This window comes from Rattus norvegicus, chromosome 5, assembly GCF_021556685.1.
Source record: "Rattus norvegicus strain SHRSP/BbbUtx chromosome 5, alternate assembly SHRSP_T2T, whole genome shotgun sequence".
Classification (NCBI taxonomy): Eukaryota; Metazoa; Chordata; class Mammalia; order Rodentia; family Muridae; genus Rattus; species Rattus norvegicus.
Window position 1 is genome coordinate 43,547,501 of NC_141538.1, and position 17,705 is coordinate 43,565,205.

The 17,705-nt window shown below is 40.0% G+C and overlaps 1 protein-coding gene across 6 annotated transcripts in view; it reads right to left on the reverse strand.

The window, feature by feature from the left end:
* The window catches only part of Klhl32 (kelch-like family member 32), a 249,043-nt gene that overhangs the window by 53,087 nt on the left and 178,251 nt on the right, over positions 1-17,705 (reverse strand). For 4 of the 6 annotated variants that reach the window (NM_001431162.1, NM_001431163.1, NM_001431161.1 and 1 more), the window contains 1 exon segment: positions 11,065-11,280. The exons of the other annotated variants lie outside the window; for them this stretch is intronic. In NM_001431162.1, the coding sequence (NP_001418091.1) occupies positions 11,065-11,280 (216 nt within the window). 6 annotated transcript variants of the gene reach the window in all.

Consider the following 17,705-nt stretch of genomic DNA (forward strand, 5'->3'; position numbering starts at 1 on the left):
CTGACTGCTCATCAGGTTGAAACGAGCACTTCCTTCTGGGTTCACAAAACATGCGGATGAAAGGCAGGCCGATTTGATTGGGTCCACTACTGAGGCCTAGAACCCAAGGACCGTGGAACGATCCTAAAGCATCGCATGGCCCCTTTCTAGCACCCAAATCTTACATAGGGTGAGAAGGGCAAAACACACCATTCAGGAACCCTGTCAAAACTGGTGAATTCCTTTTTTCACTCTATTGTTTATCCTTCTCTACAAAAGTGGGCAGGATGAGGAATCCGCTGCAGTTCTCATCTACAGCGCCAGACGCACACCGAGAGAGAAAGATGCTTACGTTACCTACCGACCTCTCATCTAAGCAGCAGCCTTTCAGAGTGCGGCTTAGTTTTCCTTTTAGCTGTGAGTAATTTCTTATTGTGATTGGCTGACTTATAGTCAATTTAGTATAATTAATGCCAAATTACATTGTAATTCACGTAGAATTACAAATTAAAAGCTATATTAAGAGCAAATGAATTAATCAAAATTAATGATATTATACTCACTTGTTTTAAAGTGTTAATAAGATGGGCCCTCCTAAAACGTTTAAACTTAAGCATAGCATCCATCACTCCTTTAATTTTCAGGTTTACTCGTGTGGCCAGAGGAGTAGTGTGTGGACATTTCACACCAACGAGAACACACACTAGGCAGAAGAAGTTTTCAATCTCAAGTGTGGTGGGCACTTTTGACTTGTACTTGAACAAAATGTGAGTGCCTCTTACCAGTACTGACCTGCAGTGTTTTTTATAAACAAAGGGGGAGAATGTTCTCCCTTAAAGTGATTATATCTGCTTCTGCGTTTCCTCCCAGGATATGGGGACTCATTTGCAGCCCTTATTAAAATATTCCCATAACAGAGCGGAGGTGTTTGACCCAAGATGAAGAACATCACCACTGAGAATGTGCAATTCTGCAAAATGGGCCCACAGAGGACCTAAGAATTATCTCTTTCTATGGGTTCTCACACTGACTGTGATCTCAGAATCACATTTCCAGGTATTTTTGAGCCCACATATTCCCTCTCCTGTATGGTAGAGATGGAATATAGAGCTCTAGGTAAGCACCCACCATTACACTATATATCGTGACCCAAATCTTAATCTTTATATTTTATCGAAGGTCACAGGGTGAAGGAAGCGGTGTGTGCAGATAACAGTAGCAAACATGCCACGTCTTTTTCAGACATTTCAATTGAATGTGAATATTTTCGAGCTTCTGGGCTACTCTACATACGTGCTTTGATGGACTCTGTGAGAATGCCAGGGCCAGGAAATCAGTATGGTCTGGCATGGCCAACCATCAAGAACTTCATAGCCAGCCACTTGAGTGACCTCATCCTGTAGAACATGGAAGACACTTATGTTTATCAAGTCTGTAAATTATATTTCCTGTCTCTTAAACTCCGTATCTAGGCCGTTATCCAAGTGTCAACTTGTACAACATCCATTCCTAAAGTTTCAACATACTGATCATATAATGAAAACATGCTGATTCATCATTTCTACTTCTTCTACACAGTTTCTCGTCCCAGGGAGAAACCAGAGCCTGGGGACTTCCCCACAGTCTTCCTTACCTACTGCAGCACAAGTAAAGGGACTCTGCATTCTCTTACACAGATCCAAACTGCCTCACACGATCTGCAAGTAACTCCACCTTATCAGCCTCCCCTCCGGGACATATACACTTCACCACCTCACATTCTGGGGAATGTATAGGACCTCACTGTGCAATTGAAACTCTCTGTCCATTCTTCTTAATGGACCCATCGAAAGACCCACATTACACCCACCTCAGCAATACACCCTACTACTGATCCTGCTATTGCTGCTCTCAGAGTCACTTTTTGCCGTTTCCCACACAGCTGTACAAGAAGTTAAAAGGAATGCCAGCCAGGTACCGAAAACATCAACAGCCGATTTCATCCACTATCGAGTGAGATGTAAGATATGGAAGATGTAGGAACTGCTTTTATTTATTTGGTTGGGGGGGAGATACTTGGTATATTCTGAGAGAATACAGTGAGATCCCCATTGGACCTCTGTAACTGTAAAGAGAGATAGTTATCAGTGAATCTCACACTGAGACTCTGCTTTTCTCACTAGTTAAAAGTTAGACAAAACTTGCCTCATATATTCTATAACAAGTCTAAGGAAAGATTCATATGAAATTATGTGTAAAAATTCATTAAAATTGAAAGCTCTCTGGGCTTGTAAGAATTATTATTGTTGTTATTATTGGTGGACTTCTGTGCCTGCCCTCAGGGTTTTTACCTCATATACAGCTTACGGTTGGGTTTTATTTTTAAATCCCTGATAACCCAGGTAGCAGCAATATTACTGCAGGCCACCAATGCATAAGTAATATTCTCCAGTCATCTTTTTCTTCTCATAACAACAACAAAAAATATCAGTCTGGAAACAACATGAATCACAATGAAAATTAGGACCAGAAAACATAAATATGTCATATCTCATAAATCACCTTCTCGTTCTGTTGTGTTCAATTCTTTTTTTAAAAAAAAAAAGGAAAGGAAAAAAGAAAAGGAAAGGCGAGGAAAAAGAAACCATTAACTCATGGGACCAGCAGCACATGAATACAAGTTGGCTTTCTTGTAATTTCTGATAATCACTACCCCTCACAGCTACATACAGCCCTAGTGCTGGGAATTAGCTAGAGCAAAGTCCCTATGAAATGGCTGTCTCATGTGTCCCACAAGGGCATAAAGCTCAGACAAACAACAGCAAAGCCACTAGTCAAGCTACTGGGGATGAGCCCTCACTGAGAATTAGCAGCGTGTAGGTCAGGACGCACAGTACATCTTCAAGCACCAAGCCCGGAAATATCAGCATTACTCAGTGTCCAGCTGGGGGCCCATAAAAGAAGCATCCTCGGGACTGTGAGATTTGAGATGCAAAGGAGCTGGTGTTTATTTTCTTCACTAACACTTAATAGAATGGAGACGACTGCATTAGCTGGGTGGAACGGTAGGCGGTTTGGGGAAGAAAATTGAGAACTGGTACAAATTTGATTAGCTTAGGGATTGGTGAATAAAAATACATGTGGAAAGTAATACATAAATATACCCTGCAAATGCCTAGCCTGGAAAAATATAGCAATACTATAATACTACAACTCATGCACAAAGATGGACAAGGATAAAATGAAAGATTATAGTCGGGGGGTAAAAGTCTCAGAACCCAGACTCTGACTCCATTTCAAGTTACCAAGATCTACGTGTTTAGAATGTAAACTCTATTGGAGGGATTTTTGGATTATATAAGTACACCCCATGACTAGGACAGAGAGGAGCAGAGATCTTCAAGACTCTATGAACGTGACCAGGAGTCATCAGTGAACAAGTTGCTAAAGAAATAATGAATGAACCGGGTGCTGTGGGAATGTCTAAACAATTGTACTTCACTTTCTGTTGAAGTAACATCATTTCGGTATACCCCAAATGAGAAGCAGAAACATCCACGTCAGACCCACAAGCACCAGGAAAGCAGGACCTGCTGGTCGTTTCCACTACCAAGCATCCAGCACCCATGCTACCACAGGCTATAAGAGTGCTCAGTATCATCTGGCCGGACACAGCAGGCCCTCAGTATCTAGTTGTCGTGAATGTACTCACGTACATTCAGTACTCACCTCAGTACTGGAGGTTAGGCCCAGAGCCTCACTCATTACAGCAAGAACTCAACCATTGAGAGACACCCAGCCTTTCCTATTTTGTTTAAAGGCAAAGGAATATTTGGTGCATTTTGTTTATCAGGCCTTAATAACTTTAGGCTCTTGGCCAGAGTAGATACACTCCAAAAGTTAGAGGACTGGAATTTATGGCTTTGCTCTGCCAATTTTCCGTTCACATCATTGGACTGAAAAAAAAAAAAGTGGTAAATGCATGAGCATTCTCAAAATACTTTGAGTCAGTATAAATCGGAAGCATGATGATGTATCAGTTTATTTATTGCAGTGTTTGAGGTCCTTGCTTATGTCTGAGCAGAAGTATATCTGGGTCAATTTATCATCTAAGAGATATAAGGTGAAACCTGCAGAAGTCACTCATGGCCTCCACTTTCTAACTATGAAAGGGTAGAAGGGTTACCTTTTGGGATTACCTTTAAGGAAAATGGTTAAGTTGAAACATAATGCGTGGATTCTGTGGTGCAGATCAAAGCTAAAGAAGATCTGGTCAAAAAACCAGCACCACAGAAGAGGCTGTTGACCACCATCTACATTATGTAGCTCTCCTTGCTAGAGACATAAATTTCCAATGATACAAGAAAATATGGATTTTAAAAGGCCAGACTCATTGTCTATACCATGTTTCCTAAAAACTAAATATAGCATTATATAAGAAGGGTAGCATATCTTATCATCCACTCAATTTTAATATCAAGGCTTCACATTATTGTCATTATTTATTATGTAATGTATGAGAACAACATGGTTATACAATGTGAACATTGCAGGCCCAGCTTCTGCCTCTGAAAGTCCATAATCACAGATAGATGTAAACAGGACTATGGTCAGCTCAAAGGAGATAGCATTTTTATGAATAGGTTAAAAAGTGCCTACAAGCCAAGGCCAACAAAGGAATAAAAGTATTCTTATTAGAGAAGATATAGGAAGTATTAGAAGGTTATTAAAGGGAAATAAAAATTCCCTAAATATTAAACGGAATATGTCTGATTAAGTAACTCGAAGTTTACCTTAAAGTCTGTTTGGTGGTGGTGGTGATGGGAAATCTAGTTCCTAACACTATGTTTAACACTGTGGTGGTTTTAATATGCTTGGCCCTGGGAGTGGCAATATTAAGAGGTGTGGCCTTGTTGGAGTGGGTATGGCCTTGTTGGAGGAAGTGTGTCACTGTGGGGTTAGGCTTTGAGACCTTCCTCCAAGCTTCCCGGAAGTCAGTACTCTCTTGTTTGCCTTCAGAACAAGATGTAGAATTCTCAACTCCTACAGCACCATGTCTCCCTGGATTCTGCAATGCTTCTTGTCATAATGATAATGGACTGAGCCTCTGAACCTGTATGTCAGCCCCAATTAAATGTTGTCTTTATAGTAGTTGCCTTGGCCATGGTGTCTCTTCACAGCAGTAAAACACTAACGAAGGCAAACACATAACAGGTGTCAAAAATATTCAACCTATTTCCCCAAGCTATCTTGATCTGTCTAAAAGATATCCTTTTTGTTTCTACTATTTTAGAGACAAAGACACAATTCTCAGAGCTGTATTTGCAGTTTAAAGCAATAAAAATCTCTCCTATTTTGGCTAAGTCTTGGGGAAGAAACAGTTAAAACCCCTGTGCTCTATCTTCTACCTCAAGCGACCTCAGTGGTCTCAGCTGCTCAGTCCATGCTGAAAAGAGAGACTGCATTCTCTGTTAGCTTGCTAGGAACTTGTGCTATGTGGAACTTTCCCTATCAACTTTTCTCCAATAGAAGAGATTCACCTCCTACTCTAGAGAAATCTAGAAAAACAGACTCTGTGACTAAACAAGTAGGAAATGTACCTTTCTGAGAAGAAAGAGGTAAGTAGCCCTTCTGTAGAAAGGGCATAGAATTATTTCATTCTACGCTGTTTTTCTTTCTCTATTAAAAGTGTTTTTTTTCATGTAGTATATTAGGAATATGGTTACCCTTCCCCTAACTTCCCATTCACTCAAATCCACATCTCTTTTTGTTCTCTCTCATTAGAAAACAAACAGGCTTCCATGATTGTCTTGTTTGCTTATTTATTTAAAACCATTTCTCTGACAACTAAGCATTAAATGTATTAAAGGTAGACAACATGATGAACTGGCACATACAAATGTTGTTGTATAATTATTACCACAGTCTAATTGGCATGTCCATTGCTGCCTACGTAGGGCATCTAATCCTCAGAATTGTGAAAAAAGAGAAAAACAACTGAACCCTTTGGCCAGCATCTTCGTTGGCAGGACCCTTGCATAGGACTGCATAGGACTCTCTCTACAGGATGAGTTTACCAGGATATAGTTAATAGTACTCTACAAAGTCTGGAGTTAGAGCTAAGAGCTCTCACTGACCTAAAAGCAAAATCAAACTGGTAGAAATCTGCCAGGTAACACAGTGAGAGACTGCATGCTCCCAGTTCCTCCGTGCTGGCTTGCTCCATTTATTTGCTGGTTGTGTTTCTTCCTTCTTTGAAGATAAGAATTTGGTGACTTTCACTTGGAACTTGAGATATCCTTGTCCTCAAAACATAAAAACAAAGTGTTGAGCTATACTGAGGTAAATTTGAAACAATATGTATTTAAAGTTCTTTTAGGCCATAAAACACTTGACACACTTGAAACACTTGAACTGTGGTTCAAATCTGTTTCCTCTGAAGACATAATGAAGTCAACCAACGGACCAAGAAATAATTGGCCAAAGGAAGGAAAACCAGTCTGGATCAGACTAAGAAGGTCTAAGCAAAAGAAGAGTTTTTAAAAGGTCAAACTGTCTGAATAAGGTGGTGTACACCTTTAATCTCTCCACTCTGGAGGCAGAGGCAATTGGCTATCTGTGAATTCACAGACAGCCCCATCTATTAGTGAGTTCCAGGTCAGCTGGGGATACATAACCCCTATCACAAAAAAAAAAAAAAATCAAATGGTTCATAGATCCACAAAATTGTCATTGCAAGTTGTGGCAGACTTTATCAAGGAGAGGGACAGAAAAAGAAAAAGGTAAATAAATAAAGAAATAGTTTGTTCAGAGAGAATAATGTAATGGTTCTTATGACAGGCTTCAGAGCCACACTGATATATAATGAAAATTAGACCTTTCCTGGAAGAAGGGATTGTCCCAGATTACATTATCACAACACAGTGAAACAGCCACCTGGGTAAACCTGTGTGTTGACCGTGTTTCACCTAAGCTACGTTGCTCATATTAATCAAATAGCACTACCCCTCGTCCACGTTTCTATTACCTGCCCTACTTTGTGCCAATTTCCTTTCTCTTCCTCAGCACCTCTTCTTCACTGTTCTTTAAGACATGGGATGGGGATTTGTCAAAGTCAATGAGCACTTTATTACAGTGAGAACGTTCTGTAATGAACAATTCAGCAGTTTAATGAGATTCTGTAGATCTGTCTCCAGCCTGTCTGTCAAGTTTCACTTCTATAAAGCACCCTGACACTAATCCTCTGGCAGACCCAATCTTTACCCTGGGCTGAATATTAGATTCTTCCATGGTATATTACATTACTAGTATAACCTCAGCAAAAAAATGATGAGCTTAACTATACTTGAAGCAATATAGTTGGTCTGATTTGATTTTTCTCTATTGAGTATGAGGGAATTACTTATTTACTAAGATAAAGCAAAAACAATTTCTTATTGCCTCCTGAATGCCTAAATTGATAATATTTATGGGAGTCTTTTAATTCCTTTTTGGGGATCAGGTCTAACAAACTATCTTATTGCCTGCAGAAACCAGTTTCCAAAATTCTACTTTATAAAACTAGTAGCCTTTAGAAAGAGACTTGTGATAGCTTCTAAGCAGACAGAATGGAATTTTCCTGATAGTCAGACATCTGCACTTTACTGTGTCTGTCTATGGCAGTGCCTACAACCATGTGACGATAACAGATAGATGTCACACAAACAGGTGGCTTCAAATCTCAATCGCGTTAGAAAAATTGACAGACGGAATCCATTGCGTTTCTTTTCCCCTTAATGAAGGCATTTAGCTACTTCATACTCTGAGTTGGCCATAGTAAGTTCCTATGGTTTATACAGCAGGAAAGATAAGACAGGATTGCTGAAGTCCCAGTCAGAGCCACATCCTCAACAGCACCTGCAACTTGGTAAACATTCCTAGAAGTGCCCAGGATATAGCAGACTCTTATAGCTTCTTTTATATTCAAGATTGTGCACCAGTGGGGAGATATGGTAGGTATCGACAGCCTTGGATTTGAAGGGGGGCTCTGCTCTGTAAACTAGAACCGAGTTCTGATTTTTTTTTTATTTGTTAAAAGATGGAGACAGCGACTCATCTGGCCTGTTGTGCACTAAATCAATAGGTTTCAAATGCCTGTGACTTTGCTGGCCCTAATCTCTTACTATATCCAATAAAAACAAGGACTGCTGCTGCTAAAAGTTCAAAGAAAGAGGAAGCTATCACATCAGCAGAATCATGTGTTAGATGACACATTTTGACCAGTGATAAAAAGATCCCTGAATATGTTTGGTAAGACAGGGGCTTAATCCCTCGTCTGCCAATAGAACACTGAACTTTTCCTAGTATAGCAGATAGCCACTATTAATATTATTCTGAAGGCCTGAAATTCCAAGTATCAAGGATGTATAAACACGATGCTGTAGAATGTGCTAGGCAGTGAAGGGAGAAAGGATAAAATGGGCTCTAGATCCCAAAGACTTCAGGCACATTATCCAAGGACAGTCACTAGGGATGAACAGAAGAGGATTTAAATTGAATAATCAACTCTCCAACAAAAAGCATCCTTTGTCCCTTAGACAAAGCAGTGACAGGATGTGAAAAGATTCTACAGTCAGGGGAGAAGGAAAGGCTTGTGAGCGCTTGGGTGAATGCATAATGAACCAAGGAAAGGTTTTGTTTTCTCACTATAGTGTAGGAAGAACTTCCTCTCATTTGAGATCTGAGCTTTCTATTGCAATAAGAACATGTTGCTGCAAGTACATTGTTGTCAGTATAGGGGTTAGGAGAACAATAGGGAAGGGGTAGAGCATAGAGGATAGGGCAATGGATCAAGGTACATGTGATTGGTCCCCAAAATGGAAAAGGGAGAAGGACATTGGGATGTGGAGAGGGAGATAAATGCAAAGGAGGAAGAAATTACAATAACAGTAAGGATGTCTGAAAAAGTCATAAGGAATCACATGATTAGCTATCTACCTTATAAACAAAACCTACAGACACAAGTCTATGTATATACATAAAGAGTTTAAAAGAAAATTTCTCACCAAGGCTGACCATGTTCTTTCCAAGAGCTAAAGACCATTTAAACAAAACCTCGAATCACGCATGAGAAGCCTTCTTTTGAGTTGTTGATTAGAATTGTCCAAGAGACTCCCAAAACTTGCAGGTTCTCTCAATTACCCTTGGTTGTCCCCCCAGATGTGGAAGTTATACGCCTATTATTAAAGATATCGTGCACTTCAAAGCACAAAGGATAGAGGTCCTTGAATGGGAACTAACCTGAACACCTCCTCAAGGACTAGCTTTCATGGTACAAGAAGGTACATGCAGGCTTCCAAAAGAGGGAAGCAACCCACAGTACTACCTAGCTCTGATACTTGGGAACCACACAATGGCCAGTGTGGCAAGTTAACCTTAAGGGTGCAGTAGTGTGGCACACATACCTTAGGCGTAACCAAGAACTCTTCCATTGAGCTTAAGACCCATTCAACAACAGGGAAACCATACTTGGTACTAAAATCCTAGCCAACTACCCAAGGCTGGTGAAGTCAAGGATCTTGAAGGAGAACCTACAACCATTACTTTACTAAACCAACATAACCTCTAACTACACTCTGAACAGTCCTCCTTATATCCACAGATAAATGTATTCATTACCCCTCATCAATAAACTTCTCTTTACATCAGATGGAGACTACCACAGAAAACCATAACCAATCAAAATGCAGAGTTGAGGAGCCCAGTCACAATAGATACATCTACCAGATACTCCTATACCTGAGGCTCGGGGAACATTTTGAAAGAGGAGGCAGAAAGACTCTAAGAGTAATAGGATCTGGAAGTTGGCTGTGAAATTATGTCTCCTAGTAACATCAGGAGCTATACTCAAAGTCTCACCAACGTGACCACCCAAACAAGGATAGCAACAATACCCATGACAGATGGAGAGTGGGGGACCTTGCAAAGCAAAGAACTACAGGTAATTAAGGAATGCTGAGAGCAGGAGAAATAGTTTTTCCCCGGGAAGAACATACCAGTCGGCTATCCAATACCAAACGTTCATCCCTGAAAACATACAGACATACAAGTAACATTATACTGACTGAGTAGATTATATTTAGGAACATATATGTATACATTATATGCATGTAACAACAGTTAATGAGAAAAAGGCCTTGGATTTGACAGAGAAAAGATATATGGGAGGGTTTGGAAGGAGGAAATGGAACGAAAAATTATGTAATTATATTATAATCTCAAAAATAAAAAAAAACAACTTTTTATTCTTTTTTTCGGAGCTGGGGGCCGAACCCAGGGCCTTGCACTTGCTAGGCAAGCGCTCTACCACTGAGCTAAATCCCCAACCCCAAAAACCCAACTTTTTAAGAAGTCCAAATTCCCTACACATATACACTATGCTCTTAGTAGGAATTTCAGAAATGGATTCCAAGCCAAATATTTTAAAATTCTGTTCATAGATTCCAAAGTACAACCATGTTTGAACACTCGTGTTTATCAATGACAACCTGTATTAATTTACCTGCTCACCTTCATTTCATTGACTTGTGGACAAGTTCTTCCTCATCCAAACTTAAATCATCAAAATTAGCGAACTTCAAAACCCATTAAGTTACTAAGTTACCTACAAATTAGTTAAAAACTCACACGGAAAAATTTTTTGAGCTACTAGAAGCTGTTTCTAAGTTTTTCTCACTAAAATAATTTTTAAAAGAAATATTTCCGGATGGTTTTCCCCCAAACCCCTGAATTCCTTTTGTTTCCATGGTTTAAATACGTATAAAATTGATTTACAATCTATTCACTTTACAGACCATTGTTCTCATATGCAGTTTAAGAAACGTTTTTTTTTGTCTTCCAGAGAAAAGTTCTTCCCTTTCAAAATTTACCCAGGTTTGAGGAAGTCACGGTACTGGCCTGGTCCCAAGCTGGGCTGCAGACCTGGTACCTACCAGTGACTTGCCTACCTAGGGTGCAGGGCTTCAACACATCTGACAGCCAAGCCTCATCAAACAATGGCTGCTGCTCTGGAAACCTTCCCTTTCTCATCATGCCCCGCCTTCCTGAGGTCAGTCACCTTGCCCTTACCTGCCAGATCTGCTCCTCACTCAGGGAGGTCAAGCGGTCACTCTTCAGCACCTCCTGCAGCAGGCAGTAGGGCAGCGTGAGAACATCCTCTGGGCGGCTCTTCAGAAGCTCTGAGAGATGCTTCACTAGGAAATCAATCACTGCCTTCTCCAACAAAGTGAGGTGAAAGAGGTCAGCAAGTCTGTACAGATCCAAGTAATTAAAGCTATTTAGTTCCTGGGTGCCAAAAACATAAACAAACAAAAAAACACTCTTAGAAATTCACAGAGAACAGGCCAGAAATTAAGTCCACTCACCACTGCTTTTGTAATAGGCAGCGGGGGATGGGGTGGGGGTGGGGGGATGGGTCATTAATCTTAAGACCATTCCCCAGTTCCACCAATTATAAAGCTCTAAGTTTTTGTAATTTTCCCTTCTCCAAATCCATATTTTAAAAACATTATTTATTTTTATTTCACGTGCACTGGTGTTTTACCTGAATATATGAAGGATGCCCTGGAAGTGGAGTTATAGACAGTGGTGAGTTGCCAACCCACAAGACATGGGTGCTTGGAAATGGAACCTGGTTCCTCAGGAAGAGCAGACAGTGCTCTTAACCACTGTGACATCTCTCCAGCCCCCAAATCCATAGTCTTAAAAAGCAACTTTAAGATTTAGGGTTTCCTGAAAGGACTTTCTGGTTTTGTAGGGTGAAATGCTCCTTTACGGTCTTTTGAAAACCTGTGGAAACCCTCACTAATAAACCCTGTGGTGGTTATTGTCACTGGTAAAATTGACTGCATCTGGAATTAACGAAATCTCACATTTGTGAGAGATTTTTAACTAACTCAGTCATTTGAGGTCAGAAGGACTACGTTAAATCTTGGCCTCACCTTCTCATGGCAGCCTATATGAAGGACAGGAAGGAAAGAAGCTTTTGCTCTTTGGCTGTGTTCTCTAGCTCTTCTTTCACTGGCATTAGAGCCTACTTCTTTGGGATTCTGTTCTTTACTGAAGACTACCTGAGACATCCAGCCTTGTGGACTATATAGGAATCTTGGACTTTCCACTGGTAGACAGCCATTGTTGGAGTAGGTGGACCATAAACTAAAAGCCATTCTAATAAATCTCCTTTATATATAAACATATAAATTAATATAATATAATATAGACTATTATATAAAGACCATAATAAATATATATAATAAATATATACATTTATATATTTATAATACAAAGGGAATTTATTATATATAGTATACTATATTATATTATAAATAATATACTACTACATAATATATATGTATATGTATATCTGTGTGTGTGTGTGTGTGTGTGTGTGTGTGTGTGTGTGTGTGTGTGTGTATTCTATCAGTTCTATCTATCCTCCAGAGAACCTGGACCAATACAAGGACAGTTAAGTGTTCTACCTTTCCTGTTGTTTCATTTAGCTCTTTGTCTACTGATGGTAATACAGGAACAGTTAAGTGGGGATTAAGGACTAAACACAAAATAAAAGACACACTGACTTCAAATTGTTTCTGAAACTTTTTAACCTAAGTACATCTGTACATAAAGACAACCCATCCTGTCTTAATGGAATTGGAAGATGAGATTTACATGCAAATCTTAGCAAATGGATAAATGTCACAGAAAAGACTCATGTCTTAACTATTTATATGCGAAATCCACCTAAACATGGACCTTGTTTTGTTAGCCTTGAACATCCAGAACACCAATGACACTCCCTCCCTCCTACCCATTCCCAACATCTGCGGCCATGCTCTCAAACATGTAGCCAGGCCTCTGGGGAACTAGAGCCATGAAGGTGCAGCTCCCAACCTCCCAAGGGATTTCCGTCACTACGCCCCTGTGAGAGTCAGGGTGGCACATCTGATTGATAAGAATGACAGTATCTACGTTCTCCTCATTCCTACTTTATAATCACTAATATGTGGGCAGTGTTTGGAAGAGCAGGTCTAGAGGATCCTATGACACAACCATTTCTTCTATAGACTGATTCAACTTGACATATCTCTTTTTCCTAGTTTTTCTAAGACTATTAACTCTAGCAATATTTAATTCTATTATAACACGTATATTGATAATATTTGAGAGTTTAAATGAGTATTTTTAAAATTTGATTTTTACTTTAATTCTCAAATATTGTGGGATCCTATATATCACGAGTTCATATGTTCATATGTTCTTGTTAAAGTAAGAGTCCACTTAGTACTGCCTGTATCTGCTTTGGTATAGGACGACCTTCTGGAGCATATGCGCCCTCTTAGGCAACACATCCATAAAAATAACTGATTCTCCCTCCCCTAGCAGACAGTAATTTTCAGTTGAGCCTAATTTGAGGGTGGAATTTCATGGGCCCCTTTCCTATCCACAATGGGATTCTGGCCAGTTTGATCTTGTCTAGGTCTTGTGCAGACAGTTATCGCTGCTGTGAGTTCATGTGTGTAAGAACCCTGCCATGTCCAGGAAACAGAGTGTCACTGCAGACATTCACAGCCACGGGCTCTAACAACCTTTCCTCCCCCTCTCCCGTGATGATCGCTTTAAAGGATGGTGTGATACAGATGTCCCATTTAAAGCTGAGCATGCCATAGTCTTAGTCTCTCCACGCTGGCCAGTTGTGGTTCTCTATATTAATCGCAGTGTTCTACAATAAGAAGCTTTTCAGAGGGAAGCCAAAACAGAAATACACTAATCTGGTAGAGCAGGGAAGGAGAATTTTCTGTTAAGTCTGAAAGGACTAAATGCTCATTTTTCAAAATGCCTTTTATCAAAACAGATGACCACTGAAGCCTACTATGATGCAAGTTGGTGCGGTTCCATTCGTGCTTTCACTCAAATAACCCTGGATTCTTATTCATATTTTAGCGAAGGAATATAGAAGTTACTGAACCAAGTTTTCAAGTCTTCTTAATTCAGTGGCTAGCGCTGTGGCACAAAGACGGGAGTGGGCAGAAGTAGAACTAACTGTGGTGCTAAGGAGATGGGATAGGTACGGAGTGAGGAAGAAAGCACGACCTGAGTATGGAATGGGACCTAGGGGTCACTTCGCTAGCGGTCTTTCTATCCTACACACCTATTCTAGGTCTCTTCCAGTTGAAAACCCACAACTTGAAAAGTCGACTTCAAAAGTGCAGGTAATTTATAAAATTAGTTTAATGAGGGGGATCTTGAATAACTCTTCTCCTCCTCTTTTTAATTTTTGTATAATATAATCTGATAATGTTTTCTCTTACTCCTCCCGGATCCTTCCCATCTTCCTACCCACCCAATTTATGCTTCTCTCTCTCTCTCTCTCTCTCTCTCTCTCTCCATCTCACCTTCTCACTCCATCCTCCTCTTTAAAAACCAAAGACAATTTTTGCGATTTTTATTTTTATTGTCTTTCATTCTAGCATACGTGTAGTAGCATATATGTGCACGGGCATTTATGAATGATTGCATGTGTGTTTGTGGGTGACTGCCTATATGTGTACGCATGGGTATGCATATGGAGGCTTAAGGTTATGTTGGGGATCATAAGGTTATGTATGGGCTTGGGGATGACCCTGCATCAGACTTCCATCTTCTTCATCAAAGCAGTCTCTCTCAATCAAACCCTTAACCCACCAATGTGGCTGGTCTTCCTCCTCGTCAGCTCGCTCAGGCATCCTGTCTCTACTTTCTAAGACTGGAGAAACAGACAGGCTGTCACCTCCATCTGGCATTTACGTGTGCCTAGAAACCTAAACTCCAGCACTCATGCTTCTCAGAAAAGCACTTTAACCACTAAGTCATCTCCCCAGTCCCTTTTGAAATCTTTGTGTGTATGTGTGTGTGTGTGTGTGTGTGTGTGTGTGTGTGTGTGTGTGAGAGAGAGAGAGAGAGAGAGAGAGAGAGAGAGAGAGAGAGAGAGAGAGAGATGCACACGATTATGTGGGTATATTCATGTATGTGGGCACATGTGTGTGCATGTGTATGCTTGTGGAGGCCAGATGTTCATGCCATGTGTCTTTTTTTGAGCTCTTTCTCCTTGTTTTTTGAGACATGGTTGTGGAAAGACTGGCTGCCTGACTTTCCTATAACACTGCAGGTACAGATATAGTTTACCATGCCCCATTTTTATCTGGGTGTTGGGGATATAAACTCAGGTCCTCAGTCTTGTATACCAAGCATTTTACCAACCAAGCCATCTTCTCAGCCCCACTACATTTCCTTTGAAAGTAACTTTTATATTTCCTTCAGGACTATATTAATAGAGCTAAGAATGCTACATGGATGTGTGCCATGAACAGCAAAGGGCGTGGCCACTGGTACCTGTCTGCGTGTGAAACAAATTCTTGAGATAACTAATGATGCTCTGGCTTCTACCTTTTCATTGCTTCTTAAAAATAAATATAACACCCACAAGTTTTCAGTGCCCTATGTGTGTGTGTATCTACATATATATGCACATATATGTATGCATATATTCTAGATTTTATAAGAGATAAGATTTTATGTGTCAAAAAGAGAAAAGGAGGAAGGAAGGAAGGAAACTGACTAACTGACTGACTGAATCAATGAATGAATCAATGAATGAATAATCATATTAGAGGCAAACAACCACAGGCACAGAGGCAACTCAGGGTAGTAGGGATGGATAGGTTCCCATAGTCAGGCAGAAATGGTACTACTAATAGGAGATATATGTCATCACCAGATTTCCACTATTCACAATATACAAATAAAAAAAATTCAACCAACTCTCAGGGCTGTTACAGAGACACTTTTTGAAAAGCGCTTCCCACAACTTGGCTCATGCAAAGTATAGAGAAGATTGGGCCCTGTCAGAGCAAAACCAGGAAAGTAAAAACCACTGTGGATTGGTATCCAGAAACCAGAGTTCATCACTGTGGAGCATGGAGGAAGTTCTAAATGTGTGACTGTTGACACAAGGCTGCCATGGCAATGGGAAAATGCCAACATCATTTCAGAGAGGCAGCCAAGGCTTCCTCTTGACCATGTGCTGATGTTGATAGTGTGTACAGATAGTGTTCACCATTTTCTCCCCCCTGATGTTTACAGCCTGAACACTGATCCCCTGTAGAGAATGCTCCTACTGACATTAGCTAGACTAGTCTCCTTGATCCCACCATATGCCCTGACTCCTTGTTTACTCTGTCAGTAATCATCCCTCATGTCCAGTGTATGCAACAGTCTCACTCTGTTCAATGGTATATAATAAGTATGGCAGCTTCTGGTGTCCTATGGCTTCTCCATCAGGTAACCCAGAGTGCCATATCCCAGATTTCCTGTTTCTGTGTCTCTGTTGGTTATTTCTTCATTCCCTTACCTCACCGGACAGGTCTGTTCCTGGAGCCGTGTCAGAGGCAGCACAGCACTGACGCAAGGTCAAAATGAAAAAATATGGCCCCTCTAAATATCCACTACTTGTAATAAGTGTACGAATACATTAGCAGAGGAAGAAGATGAACAAAGTAAAAGGAAAACCACAGAATTGTGTTTTATAAAATTCATAACTTAATGAGTCTTTAACCCACATTACTATCCAAGCCATTTTCCTGAGCTCAGAATCCATTTTCTCAACAGTTGTACAGGGACATTTATGGGCCATCCATTCCACAGCCTACTGCACTAATATGTCCAAAGTGGACCTGTTTCCTGTGAGCTTGCTTCTTCTATACATTACTCTAAAACAATTATAGTTTATTTGTTTTATTTTATGTGTCTGAAAGTCTGTACACCATGTGTTATGCAGTTCCCATAGAAGTTAGTAGAGGATTTCAGATCTCTTGAAACTGTAGTTATAACTGAACCCAGGTCTTCTGCAAGAGCAACGAGTGCTGAATCGAGTCTCAGCTCTTCCCTTGGAGAATGGTTACATCTAGATTCCCATATCATGAGTCCCCTTACTCACCTATATTTTCTTATATCTAGTCAATTGCCCACTCCCACCCATTCTTCCTTAGTAACATTTACTTTATGTCATTTATCATCTGTAACTGTCAAAAATTACCATTCCTATTTCTGCTATCAAACTTTCAATTCTCCATTTATGTAACAATTTGACCGGACTTTAAACTGTTTAAAATCTAGTAAATTTTTTTAATAAAATGGAGGCATACAAAACTGGGAAGATGATATGTTAGGGGTTCCTGGAAGGAGTCAGAGGGGAGAATTGGGGGTGAGTAGGCTGAAGATAAATTGAAGCCATATATAAAATTTAAAAGAATAAATAAATGATATCCAAAAACAATAAAAATACTTAGACATATATTTAATAACACATGATAAAGTCAATGTAAGTAGAACTGTAAGATATATAAACAAACACAAATATATATCTTTCAGGCTTAGGTAAGAATTCACCGTTTGCAATGTCAGAACTTCCTAATTTGCCAACCGAATGAAAACCAAATTAAAAACACCATCAGAGATGGAGAGGGCTTGGCTGTAGCTCCCACCAACACCCCAATTTCAGAGAAAGTAGCCAGAACCAAAGCTTATGTCTATAAATTTCTTGGGCCCATCATCTCTAACAACTGTTCTATAAAGTCATTTCATTCATATATATATGTGTGTGTGTGCGCGCATATGTGTGCATGTGTGTGTATGTATATGTATATACATATATATAGTCAATTGCCCACCAGTTG